At 47.7% G+C, this 12,201-nt stretch overlaps 1 protein-coding gene across 1 annotated transcript in view; it reads left to right on the top strand.

Annotated features, from left to right (window-relative positions):
* Window positions 1-11,664, top strand: part of LOC129709851 (lysophospholipid acyltransferase 2-like) — a 52,583-nt gene extending 40,919 nt beyond the window's left edge. The window contains exons 8-14 of the mRNA XM_055656468.1: window positions 255-269; window positions 1,421-1,594; window positions 4,343-4,446; window positions 6,175-6,239; window positions 6,876-7,008; window positions 7,784-7,935; window positions 9,589-11,664. Of these exons, the coding sequence (XP_055512443.1) occupies window positions 255-269; window positions 1,421-1,594; window positions 4,343-4,446; window positions 6,175-6,239; window positions 6,876-7,008; window positions 7,784-7,935; window positions 9,589-9,784 (839 nt within the window). The 3' untranslated portion in view covers window positions 9,785-11,664. The remainder of the gene's footprint in view (window positions 1-254; window positions 270-1,420; window positions 1,595-4,342; window positions 4,447-6,174; window positions 6,240-6,875; window positions 7,009-7,783; window positions 7,936-9,588) is intronic.
* The last annotated feature ends 537 nt before the right edge of the window (window positions 11,665-12,201 follow it).

Below are 12,201 nucleotides of genomic sequence, written 5' to 3'. Positions count from 1 at the left end.
GAAAACAGCAGAATTACATTTTTACCTGCAGCAGCATGGCGGATATGTAAACATAGTGCTGAGTAGACACCATAACCAACCATAAAAATAAGTTCAAAATATAAATACAATGCCTCCCATGTCCCCAGTGCAATCAAGACAATTTGTAGTTCAGAGTTTAGTTGGAGTTCGTAGAGTTCAATAGCCTGATGGTAGTCAGGAAGTAGCTGTTCCTGAACCTGGACGTTAAAGCTATACCTTCTTCCCGATGGCAGGGGTGAAATGGGAGCGTGGCCAGGGTGGTGTAAATTACAGGAGAGACCTGATAGTTTATTGTGCAAACAAGGAAATGCAGATGCTGGTTTACACAAAAGTCTGAAGCAGGGTTCCCGATCCGAAATATCACCCCTCCATGTTTTGCAGAATACCGTCTGACCTGCGGAGTTACTCCAGCACGTTGGGTCCTTTTCTCAAAGCTTATAGAATGAATTGATTGAAAGATACAGCATGAAAACAGGCCCTTCTGGTCCGCCCAGTCCACGCTGACTATCGTTCACCCTAGTTCTATGTTATCCCCACTTTTGCCTCTACTCCCCACAAGACAAGAGACATTTATTGGCACATGTACCAATTGGTCAAGTGAAATTTGTGGTCGCCATCTAGAGGCCATCGACCAGGGTACAATCTGAACTCCGGTGCTGTCTGTGAGTAGTTTGCATGTTCTCCCAGTGACCTTGTTGGTTTCCCACGATGCTCCAATTTTCTCCCACAACCCGAAAAACATGGTAGGGTAATTGACCATGTAAATTTCCCCTAGCGCATAAGAGCAAGCGCACACAAGGAGCGGTACAGAGTTGCCATCAGGTCATCTGTTGCTGCGAGATCTATCCATTCACCCGAGGTGAATGGATAGAAACATAGAAAATAGATGCAGGAGTAGGCCATTCGGCCCTTCAAGCCAGCACCTCCATTCCATATGATCTTCGCTGATCATCCAAAATTAGTACCCCGTTCCTGCTTTCTCCCCTTATCCCTTGATTCTGTTAGCCCAAAGAGCTGTATCTAACTGTCTCTTGAAAATATCCTGTAAAGCGGCCTCCACTGCCTTCTGTGGCAGAGAATTCCACAGATTCACAACTCTCCAGGTGAAAAAAGTTTCTCCTCACCTCAGTCCTACATGGCTGACCCCTTATTCCTAAACTGTGTGACCCCTGGTTCTGGACTCCTCCCCCAAAACATCGGGAACAATTTTCCTAACGGCATCTAGCCTGAACAATCCCTTCCACGCCCTGAAGGTGATATCTTCAGTTGTTACTTCCTTGTGGCTGCTGATAATCACAAAAATAATTTTGGGATTTTTTAGTTTCTACAGCTATCGAAAGCGGTGGCTGTCTTGAAGACTGCTGTAAAGGGTTATTCAATTCAATTTGCAGCGTGGAAGATGCTGTGTGCAGCGTGTGTGTGGTTGTGCATCTGTCCCTGAACGAACGGTTTCTCGTTGGCTACAACAATGACGATGACTTCATGGCCAGAAGCTCGCAGCCCTTGCGTTTACTCTATCTCTACACCTCCCTCATGGCCCACAGACCAAAGTATTATTTTGCCTGGACCATTGGTAAGAGAACTGCTATGTAATGTAAATTTAAGCTTTAAACTCAGAAATCAGAAAAATAAACTGGTAAAAGCCCTGTCCCACTGTACGAGTTCATTCCAAGAGCTCTCCCGAGCTAAAAATAAAATCGAACTTGTGGTAAGCGCGGAGAATGAACGTAGCGGGTACGTCGGAGCTCGGGGACGTCTCTTAGCGACTCGTAACGCTAACGGCAGGTATTCGGGAAGACTCGTGAAGACTTTTCTACAAGTTGAAAAATGTCCACGAGAGCCCTGAGTACCGACGAGTGGCCATTACCGTAAATCTCCGAGTTCGAATCAGGGCAAACTAGGGAGAACTCTTGGAATTAACTCGTACCATGGGACAGGGCTTTATTAACAAGATAGAAATTCAAAGTTTTAGGGACCCAGGTTCGATCCTGACAACTGGTCCTGTCTGTACAGAGTTTGTACGTTTTCCCTGCGTCCTGTGTGGGATTTCTCCGAGATCTTCGGTTTCCTCCCACAGTCCAGAGTCGTACAGGTTTATAGGCTAATTGGCTTGGTATAATTGTAAATTGTCCCTAGTGTGTTAGTGTACGGGGATCGATGGTCGGCGTGGACTCGGCTGGAAGTAGGGCCTATTTTTCATGTAGTTTCTCTAAAACTTAAAAACTAAAACTAAAGCTTAGAGCAGCAAAGGCTTTGTTTAATGTTTCATCTAAGAAAAGGCACCTTTAGTTTAGTTTAGTTTAGAGATACAGCGTGGAAACAGGCCCTTCAACCCACTGACTCTACAGGACCAGCAATCCCCGCACACTAGCACTATCCAACACACACCAGGAACAATATACAATTTTTACCAAAGCCAATTAATCTACACACTTGCCTGGGATGCGGGACTGACATATGATGAACAAATGGGTCGACTGGGCATGTATTCGCTAGAAGTTAGACAGTAGACAATAGACAATAGGTGCAGGAGTAGGCCACTCGGCCCTTCGAGCCAGCACCGCCATTCAATGTGATCATGGCTGATCATCCCCAATCAGTACCCCGTTCCTGCTTTCTCCCCATATCCCCTGACTCCGCTATCTTTAAGAGCCCTATCTAGCTCTCTCTTGAAAGTATCTGCCCTCTGAGGCAGAGAATTTCACAGACTCATAACTCTCTGCGAGAAAAAGTGTTTCCTCATCTCTGTTCTAAATGGCTTACCCCTTATTCTTAAAGGGTGGCCCCTGGTTCTGGACTCCCCAAACATCAGGAACATGCTTCCTGCCTCTAGCATGTCCAAATCTTAAATAATCTTATATGTTTCAATAAGATATCCTCTCATCCTTCTAAACTCCAGAGTATACAATTTAGGATGAGAGGATATCTTATAGAAACATAAAATTCTTAGAGGATTGGACAGGGTAGATACAGGAAGAAAATGTTGGGGGAGTCCAGAACCAGGGGGGGTCACAGTTTAAGAATAAGGGGTTGGCCATTTAGGACTGAGATGAGGAAAACCTTTTTCACTCAGAAAGTTGTGAATCTGTGGAATTCTATGACACAGAAGGCAGTGGAGGACAATTCACTGGATGTATTCAAGAGATAGATTTAGCTCTTAGGGCTAAGGGAATCAAGGGATATGGGGAAAAAGCCGGAACGGGGTACTGATTTTGAATGATCAGCCATGATCATATTGAATGGCAGTGCTGGCTTGAAGGGCCGGATGGCCTACTCTTGCACCTATTTTCTATGTTTCTATGTCTTTTGGGTGTGAGAGGAAACCGGAGCATGCGGAGAAAACCCACGCAGTCACAGAGAGAACGTACATACAAACTCTGTAAAGGCAGCAGCCGTGGTCAGGATCGAAACTGGGTCTCTGGCCCTGTGAGGCAGCAACTCTAACACTGCGCCACCGTGCCGTCTCTTTCACTGCAGTTCTTGCCCCGCCTAAATGCTGCTGTTGGCTCTCTACACATGAAATACTATCTATTACGCTCGGTTATAGTGGACAATAACCAACACCAATGGTGGATTTTAACGAGGATTTACTGTGCTGTGTTGGAGCAAGGGCTGACAGCCATGATCTAAGGCCAGGGGTGGAGGTCACTGCACCAAGGAGTCCCGTGCAACCTGTTTCTCTCGCGGTTCACAGACTCGCCAGCCGCCTGCCACTTCTGCGGGCCTGAAGAGTTTGGAGCGTGTGAGGCTGCCGCCCCTGTTCCATTATCTAAACTCCTTGCCTTCTGGCTGCATTTCTCACCCACCATCCTCATCTTCGGGCACCCTGTGGGTAGGGGCGAGGGTAGGGCCGAGGATGTCCTGGTTGGGTTGCTCCTGGGCCTGGCCAAGCTGGCCATCCGCGTGTCACGGCGCCAGGCAGAAGAGGGCTCTGCCCGAGCCGGCTGCCCGCCCCTTTTCCGGGGTTACGTCCGTGCCCGGGTGGCGTTAGAGAGGGACTACGCGCTGTCCACGGGCACGCTGGGGGATTTCCGGGACCGCTGGGCACCGCGGGGGTTGAATGCATCCTTGACAAGGGTTGTAATATAGTTGTATAGTAGTTTAATTAGTATATTTGTTTGTCTTGTATTATGGTGGTGGGTTCTGGTTTGTTTTATTGTATTGTAAATATTATTTTTAATAATTGGATACATTTTATGCAAATTTAAAAAAAAATTGAAAATTGCTCGCTGTATTGGGAGTGTGGTGTTGGCGACTTCAGCTTGTTGTATGTGGATCACAGCCAGTGGCTCTAGATGTGAATGGATGTGTTTGTGTGCAGCTGATGCCGTCAATAATGCTGCCGGCTTTGGATTCAATGGATACGACCGTCACGGCCAACCTCGCTGGGATCTGGCTTCCAACCTCAACATCGACAAGATCGAAGTAGGAAAACGTGTTTATATGTACACACGCACACGCCCGTACACACGCACACGCCCGTACACACGCACACGCGTACACACGCACACGTACACACGCACACGCTCGTACACACGCACACGCTCGTACACACACACACGCTCGTCGTACACACGCACACGCCCGTACACACGCACAAGCTAGTACACACGCACCCGCCCGTACACATGCACACGCACGTACACACGCACACGCACGTACACACGCACACGCTCGTACACACGCACACGCACGTACACACGCACACGCCCGTACACACGCACACGCTCGTACACGCACGTACACACGCACACGCACGTACACACGCACACGCACGTACACACGCACACGCTCGTACACACGCACACGCCCGTACACACGCACACGCACGTACACACGCACACGCCCGTACACACGCACACGCACGTACACGTACACACACACACGCACGTACACACACACACTCTCGTACACACGCACACGCCCGTACACACGCACACGCCCGTACACACGCACACGCTCGTACACACGCACACGCCCGTACACACGCACACGCACGTACACACGCACACGCCCGTACACACACACACTCTCGTACACACGCACACGCTCGTACACACGCACACGCCCGTACACACGCACACGCCCGTACACAAGCACACGCTTTCTCTCGCACTGTCCCGCATTCGCACTCACACACACACACACACGTGCACTCTTTCACACACACACACACAATCTGTCACAAACACATGCACTTTCGCACATACACACACACGCGCACTCTCACACCTTCACACACTCACACACACACACACACACTCTCACACACACACACACCCACACACTCACACACACACACACACTCACACTCACACACACACACACACACACTCTCACACACACACACACACACACACACACACACACACACACACACACACACACACACACACACACACACACACACACACACACTCACACACACACACACACACACACACACACACACACACACACACACACACACACACACACACACACACACACACACACACACACACACACCCACACTCTCACACACACACACACACACACACACACACACACACACACACTCACACTCACACACACACACACACACACACACACACACACACTCACTCTCACACACACACACACACGCACACACACACTCACTCTCACACACTCTCTCACACACACACACACACACACACACACGCACACACACACACACACACACACACACACACACACACACACACACACACACACACACACACACACTCACTCTCACACACACACACACACACACACACACACACACACACTCACACACACACACACACACACACACACACACACACACACACACACACACACACACACACACTCACTCCACACACCCACACACATGCACGCACACACACTCACGCTCTCACACACACACACACACACACACGCTCACACACTCTCATTCTCTCACACACACACACTCTCTCATAAACACATGCACTCTCACACGCACATAATACACATGCACACCTTTTTACAAACATTTTTATCTGTAAACCCAAACCATCTATGCATAGGGTCATCACACACACATTCCATTATCACAAGCTAATTGAAGCTGGCCATTTGGCCCCACAGTCTATGCTGACCATTTATTGTTATTCTTATTTTTTTCAGTTTGCAACAAGCATGAAGATGTTTATTGACAATTGGAACATGCAGACAGCTGTGTGGCTCAAGGAGTAAGTTCTTCTGATCTTTAGATCTTGAGCAACTTCAGGTCATGTCTGAGGTGTACATAGTCCAAAGTGGGGGGGGGGGGGGGGGGGGGGGGGGGAAGGGGGGGGGGGGGGGGATATTTAACACTAGCCAGTCATGTGGGCAACAGGTGTGTTGCCAGGCAAATACACTGAGAATAAATTTGACCACTCTGGGTGAAAAAAAAAATGGTTGCCACTGGCAGCGTGTTCCAGGCACTCACCACTCTGTGTGAAAAAAAAATGTGCCCACACATCTTTTTGACAGAACCAGGGGCCACAGTCTAAGAATAAAGGGGAGGCCATTTAAAACTGAGATGAGAAAAAACCTTTTCACCCAGAGAGTTGTGAATTTGTGAAATTCCCTGCCACACAGAAGGCAGTGGAGGCCGATTCACTGGATGGAGATTTAAAAGAGTGTTAGATAGAGCTCTAGGGGCTAGTGGAATCGAGGGATATGGGGAGAAGGGGGGCACGGGTTACTGACTGTGGATGATCAGCCATGATCACAATGAGTGGCGGTGCTGGCTCGAAGGGCCAAATGGCCTCCTCCTGCACCTATTTTTATCTCTGTTTACTCTGGCTGATGAAGGTGCCAATGTTGCCAATGCTTTCTGTTAGAGTCTGCTACGACCGGTGTCCTTTCTGCCCAACGTTGCTGACATTCCTGCTATCGGCAGTCTGGCATGGAGTCTATCCTGGCTACTACTTCACCTTCATGACTGGCATGCTTGTTACCCTCGCAGCAAGAGCCGTGAGTAACCGCGGGAAGATCATTATGCCACGGCACTGAGATTTCTGGGGATCTATTTTGTTTCGTTTAGTTTAGTTCAGAGATAGAGAGCGGAATCAGCCCCTTCGGCTCACCGAGTCCACGCCGACCAGCGATCCCCGCATATTAACGCTATCCTACACACACTGGGGACAATTTTTACAATTTACCGAGCAAATTTACCTGCACAGCTGTACATCTTTGGAGTGTGGGAGGAAACCAAAGATCTGGGAGAAACCCACGCGATCACGATGAGAACGCACAAACTCCGTACAGACAAGCACCCGTAGATGGGATCGAACCCGAATCTCCAGCGCGACTTAAGTACGATATGATTTTAAGTAGGTTAGGATTTTTTTAATGCGGAGATAGATAGATTCTTGATTAGTACAAGTGTCAGAGGTTATGGGGAGAAGGCAGGAGAATGGGGTTAGGAGGGAGAGATAGATCAGCCATGATTGAATGGTGGAGTAGACTTGATGGGCCGAATGGCCTAATTCTGCTCCTGGAACTGGTGACCTTATGATATTTCAGCGTCTGGCAGCTGGACAGGTGAAGGCGCAGCCACTAACGGTGGAAGGATGAAAACCGGGCCAGGCAGTGGCAAAGTTTAGAGGAAGGCAGGGAGTTTGGAACATGGAAGCGAGATGGTCACTCTCTGGCACTCGGTTCAATCGCAGCTGATCTGCATATTAGCTTGCGTTTGCTCACCACTGAAGTTTGATGTTTCTGCGGCTCTGTGTGTGGTTTTATGCAGGTCCGAAGCAACTTGAGGCCATATTTCTTAGTTTCCCCGGCACGCAAAGCGTTTTATGACCTGGTGACATGGGCGACTACACAGATTGTGGTGAGCTACACAGTGGCACCTTTCGTCCTTCTCTATATGGATTCCTCACTCAAATTTTACAGGTAAGGAGGTGCCTCAGACTGATTCGTTATTTGTAGCAACTCGCGATTTTAACCTCCTCACTTTGCCGTTCGGGAAACCCGAGTTCAATACTGACAATTGAGACCCTGTCCACAGGTTCATATGTTCTAGGGGCAGAATTAGGCCATTCGGCCCATCAAGTCTACTCTGTCATTCAATCGTGGCTGATCTACCTTTCCCTCTCAACCCCATTCTCTCCATAACCTCTGACACGCATACTAATCACAAATCTATCTACTTCTTCTTTCGTGTCCATCTTGTTACAAATGTTGACCTCGCTGTCAGCGTCCCTCCTGAAAAGGACGCAAGCCTCCGGCGACAATCAGTGGAAGCCATCACTTGTCGCAATAGATGCTGGTGGTAGCAGAATTAGTTCAGGATACTTCCAGTCTCCAGCCTGCGACGTGGACACTTCTGCTATGGGGCCCAAGAATATATCAATCACCACCATAAAATAACCCATTGGCTTGACCTCCTCACTCTTCTTTGGCAATGAATTCCACCCTTTGACTCACCACCCTTAGAAATTCCTCCTCATCTCCTTTCTAAAGGTATGTCCTCTTATTCTGAGGCTACGGTCCGAGACTCTCCCACTAGTGGAAACATCCTCTCCACATCCACTCTATCCAGGCCTTTCACTATTCGGTAAGTTTCAATAAGGTGCCCCCTCATCCTTCTAAACTCCAGTGAGTACAGGCCCAGTGCCGTCAAACGCTGATCACATGTTAACCCACTCATCCCTGGGATTATTCTCGTAAACCTCCTCTGGGCCCTCTCCAATGCTAGCACACCCTTGGATTATGGGACCCAAAACTGCTCACAATACTCCAAATGTTGCCTGACCATTGCCAATCTGTTTGTTAACCAGCCGGTCTACATCAAGGAACGCAACAAATGTCTTCATTAAAGCATCAATTGCACATTTACTTATTCTTTTAAGAGCACCGGCAAAAGCCTAGATGTGAGACAATGACTTTTGTTATGATCGAACAGGGCAAAAGAAATCGATTCTATAGGAAGCTACAAAGTTGGGTAAATACTTAGAGAAGAAATAACTGCAAGAAGCTGGAGAAATAGAGTGGGGGGGAGGAGACACAAATCTGTTCGCGGAATGACTTCCTTGGTGTCGTATCATTGTCTGGTGCTGTGCATTATCATAAGGTCATAAAGAATAGGAGTAGAATTAGGCCATTCGGCCCATCAAGTTTACTCCACCATTCAATCATGGCTGATCTATCTCTCCCTCCTAACCCCATTCTTCTGCCTTCTCCCCATAACCCCTGACACCCGTACTGATCAAGAATCTATCTATCTCTGCCTTAAAAATATCCACTGACTTGGCCTCCACAGCCTTCTGTGGCAAAGAATTCCACAGATTCACCACCCTCTGACAAAAGAAATGTATCCTCATCTCCTTCCTAAAATAACGTCCTTTAATTCTGAGGCTATGACCTCTAGTCCAAGACTCTCCCACTAGTGGAAACATCCTCTCCACATCCACTCCATCCAAGCCTTTCACTATTCTGTACGTTTCAATGAGGTCGCCCCTCATTCCTCTAAACTCCAGCGAGTACAGGCCCAGTGCCGACAAACGCTCATCATAGGTAATTAATTTCTATATTTTGGCTACTCAGGTCCTGGCACTTTAATTTGCATATCATTGCCATCGCTCTCATCTTGGTGTTGCCGAAGAAGCCAAAGGGTGCATCAAAGGAACAACGCAGGCCTCAAGAGGCCAAACCATTGGAGATGGCACATCATTGCAATGGACACCGGAACGGATATGCACCAATGAACACCAACCAAAACCATCGGATGAAAATCGACTAAGTGGAGAAGAGGGATCTCCGTGAACCTCTGAGAGGAGGAAGCGGCTAACGCAACCGCTGTGACCAATGACTTGCCAGCAGTTTGAAACACTATTGAAAGCCACTGTTCAGTTTGGCCGCCGAGTGAAGAATGGTGGCTTTTGTCAGGAAAGGCCAACAGTGAAATGTGCAATAATCAAACCTTTTAATAGGGACGGTACAACACCCGCAACAGGCAGAAAGTGAACAAGAGAGGCCGGGGGATAAATTGTCAACTTCATAAAAACATAACCTCAAGTCAACTCACTCAATACATCAGTTCATCTGCAGCGTTTTTTTTAGGACGCCAACATGATGTGAAGAGACATGCTGGTCATTGGAATCTTCACGTTACTATTTTGAAATCGATACATCCCACGTGGGTTTTCCGCAGTTTGGGAAAAACCGGAAGCTGAAGGTGGTAGAAAGCAGAAACTGCAGATGTCAGTTTACACAAAAAGACACAAAGTGTTGGAGCTAATCAGCGGGTCAGGCAGCATCTCTGGAGGACATGGACAGGTGACGTTTCGGGTCGCTGACCTGATATGTCACCTGTCCGTGCTCTCCAGAGATGCTGCCTGACCCGCTGAGTTACACTTTGTCCTCCTGTGGCTAAAGGCACCTGGATGCAGCAGGTAATTAACTATTTGTGGACCAGGAACAGATGAATTACTTCCTGATCATGATCATTCATACAATTCCCCATCCGAGATTGGCTGCCCTCCCGTCCCCTCACTCATCCCCAGTTTGCTCTCCGACAACATCTGCTTCTCACTATCCCGGCTGTTGGTCATCCGGCTGGCTTGGACACACTAGAGGCAGGAAACATGTTCCCGATGTTGGGGGAGTCCAGAACCAGGGGCCACAGTTTAAGAATAAGGAGTAAGCCATTTAGAACGGAGACGAGGAAACACTTTTTCTCACAGAGAGTGGTGAGTCTGTGGAATTCTCTGCCTCAGAGGGTGGTGGAGGCCAGTTCTCTGGATGCTTTCAAGAGACAGCTAGATAGGGCTCTTAAAAATAGCAGAGTCAGGGGATATGGGGAGAAGGCAGGAATGGGGTACTGATTGGGGATGATCAGCCATGATCACATTGAATGGCGGTGCTAGCTCGAAGGGCCAAATGGCCTACTCCTGCACCTATTGTCTATTGTCTATAATGGACTAAAGAAGAGGGAAAATCAGCAAGGCCTCCCCAAATGACCTGAAACATCACTTTTTCCTGTTCTCCAGAGATGCTGTCTGACCCGTTGAGTTACTCCAACCTTTTTGTGTCTATCTTTGGTTATTATCTCTTCAGCCCCATAACCCCTGACACCCTTAATACATAATGACACACAAAATGTAACACGGTACCAGAGCTAAGGATGTCTCACAGAAATATCATGGGAAATGCGATGACCCAATAACGTACAGACAGGGCTTGAGACTTCTTCAGTAAATGCCTCAATGTAAGCTTTCAGTCTTCCAACGAAAACATCTGCTGAAGAATGTGCTTCGGAGGAGAAATGAAGAGAAGAGCTTCTTAGGTCAGCATAATCTTCACACCTTGTATACGTAATAATCTCATTTCAGAGTCAGTGAGGCTTGCTGGCAGCTTCCTGCTTCTTGGAATCTACTACCCCACCATACATAGTGAAGAAGTCAATGAAGGACCTTGTCAATATGGGAACGCAAACCTATTTTGTTCTGGGGCGACTGATGGCTTATTTATAGTTATAAAGTGAATATGAATGGTTAGACCTAAAGGAATGATTTAGCGTTGCTTTGATATGTGTGCTCTCTTAAAATAACCTCTGAAAGTTTTAGATTACTATAATAATGTGGTTTGCTTTTATATATAAAAAGATGACTTTTGATGCTGCTTGGTGCGTTTTCAAAGGTTTCAAATACCTTTTATTGTCACGTGCACCAGTTAATGTACGGCGATATTCGTGTTACCATACAGCCATACTAAAAAAGCAACAAGACACACAACCACATAAAAGTTGACATAAACATCCACCACCGCAGATTCCACACATTCCTCACTGTGATGGAAGGCAATAAAGTCTAATCTTCTTCCCTCATTTTCCTCCCGTGGTCGGGACAATCGAAGCCCCCGCGTTGGGGGGCGGTCGAAACTCCTGCGGCTTGGAGTCCGCTATGTCGGTCTCCAACCAGGGACCGCTGGCTCCTCGATGCTAAAGTCCCGCAGGCTCCATGCGGTTGGAGCCCTACAGACGACTCCCGACAGAGATTGCGATCTCCGGAACGTATTAAAATTTTCAGAGCATTTTAATATTTGCAGGAGTTCTGAGTGTAGAGGTTAATATTTTCAAACAGTTAAGAAGAATATATTCAGCTTGCAGGAGGTCCCTGGAAGTGTGTTAATATTTATAAAATGTCTCCAAGGTTGCTT

This window comes from Leucoraja erinacea, chromosome 26 (genome assembly GCF_028641065.1).
Source record: "Leucoraja erinacea ecotype New England chromosome 26, Leri_hhj_1, whole genome shotgun sequence".
NCBI classification, from domain to species: domain Eukaryota; kingdom Metazoa; phylum Chordata; class Chondrichthyes; order Rajiformes; family Rajidae; genus Leucoraja; species Leucoraja erinaceus.
The sequence above is the reverse complement of the archived record's forward strand: the minus strand, read 5'-3'. Positions and strand labels throughout refer to the sequence as shown.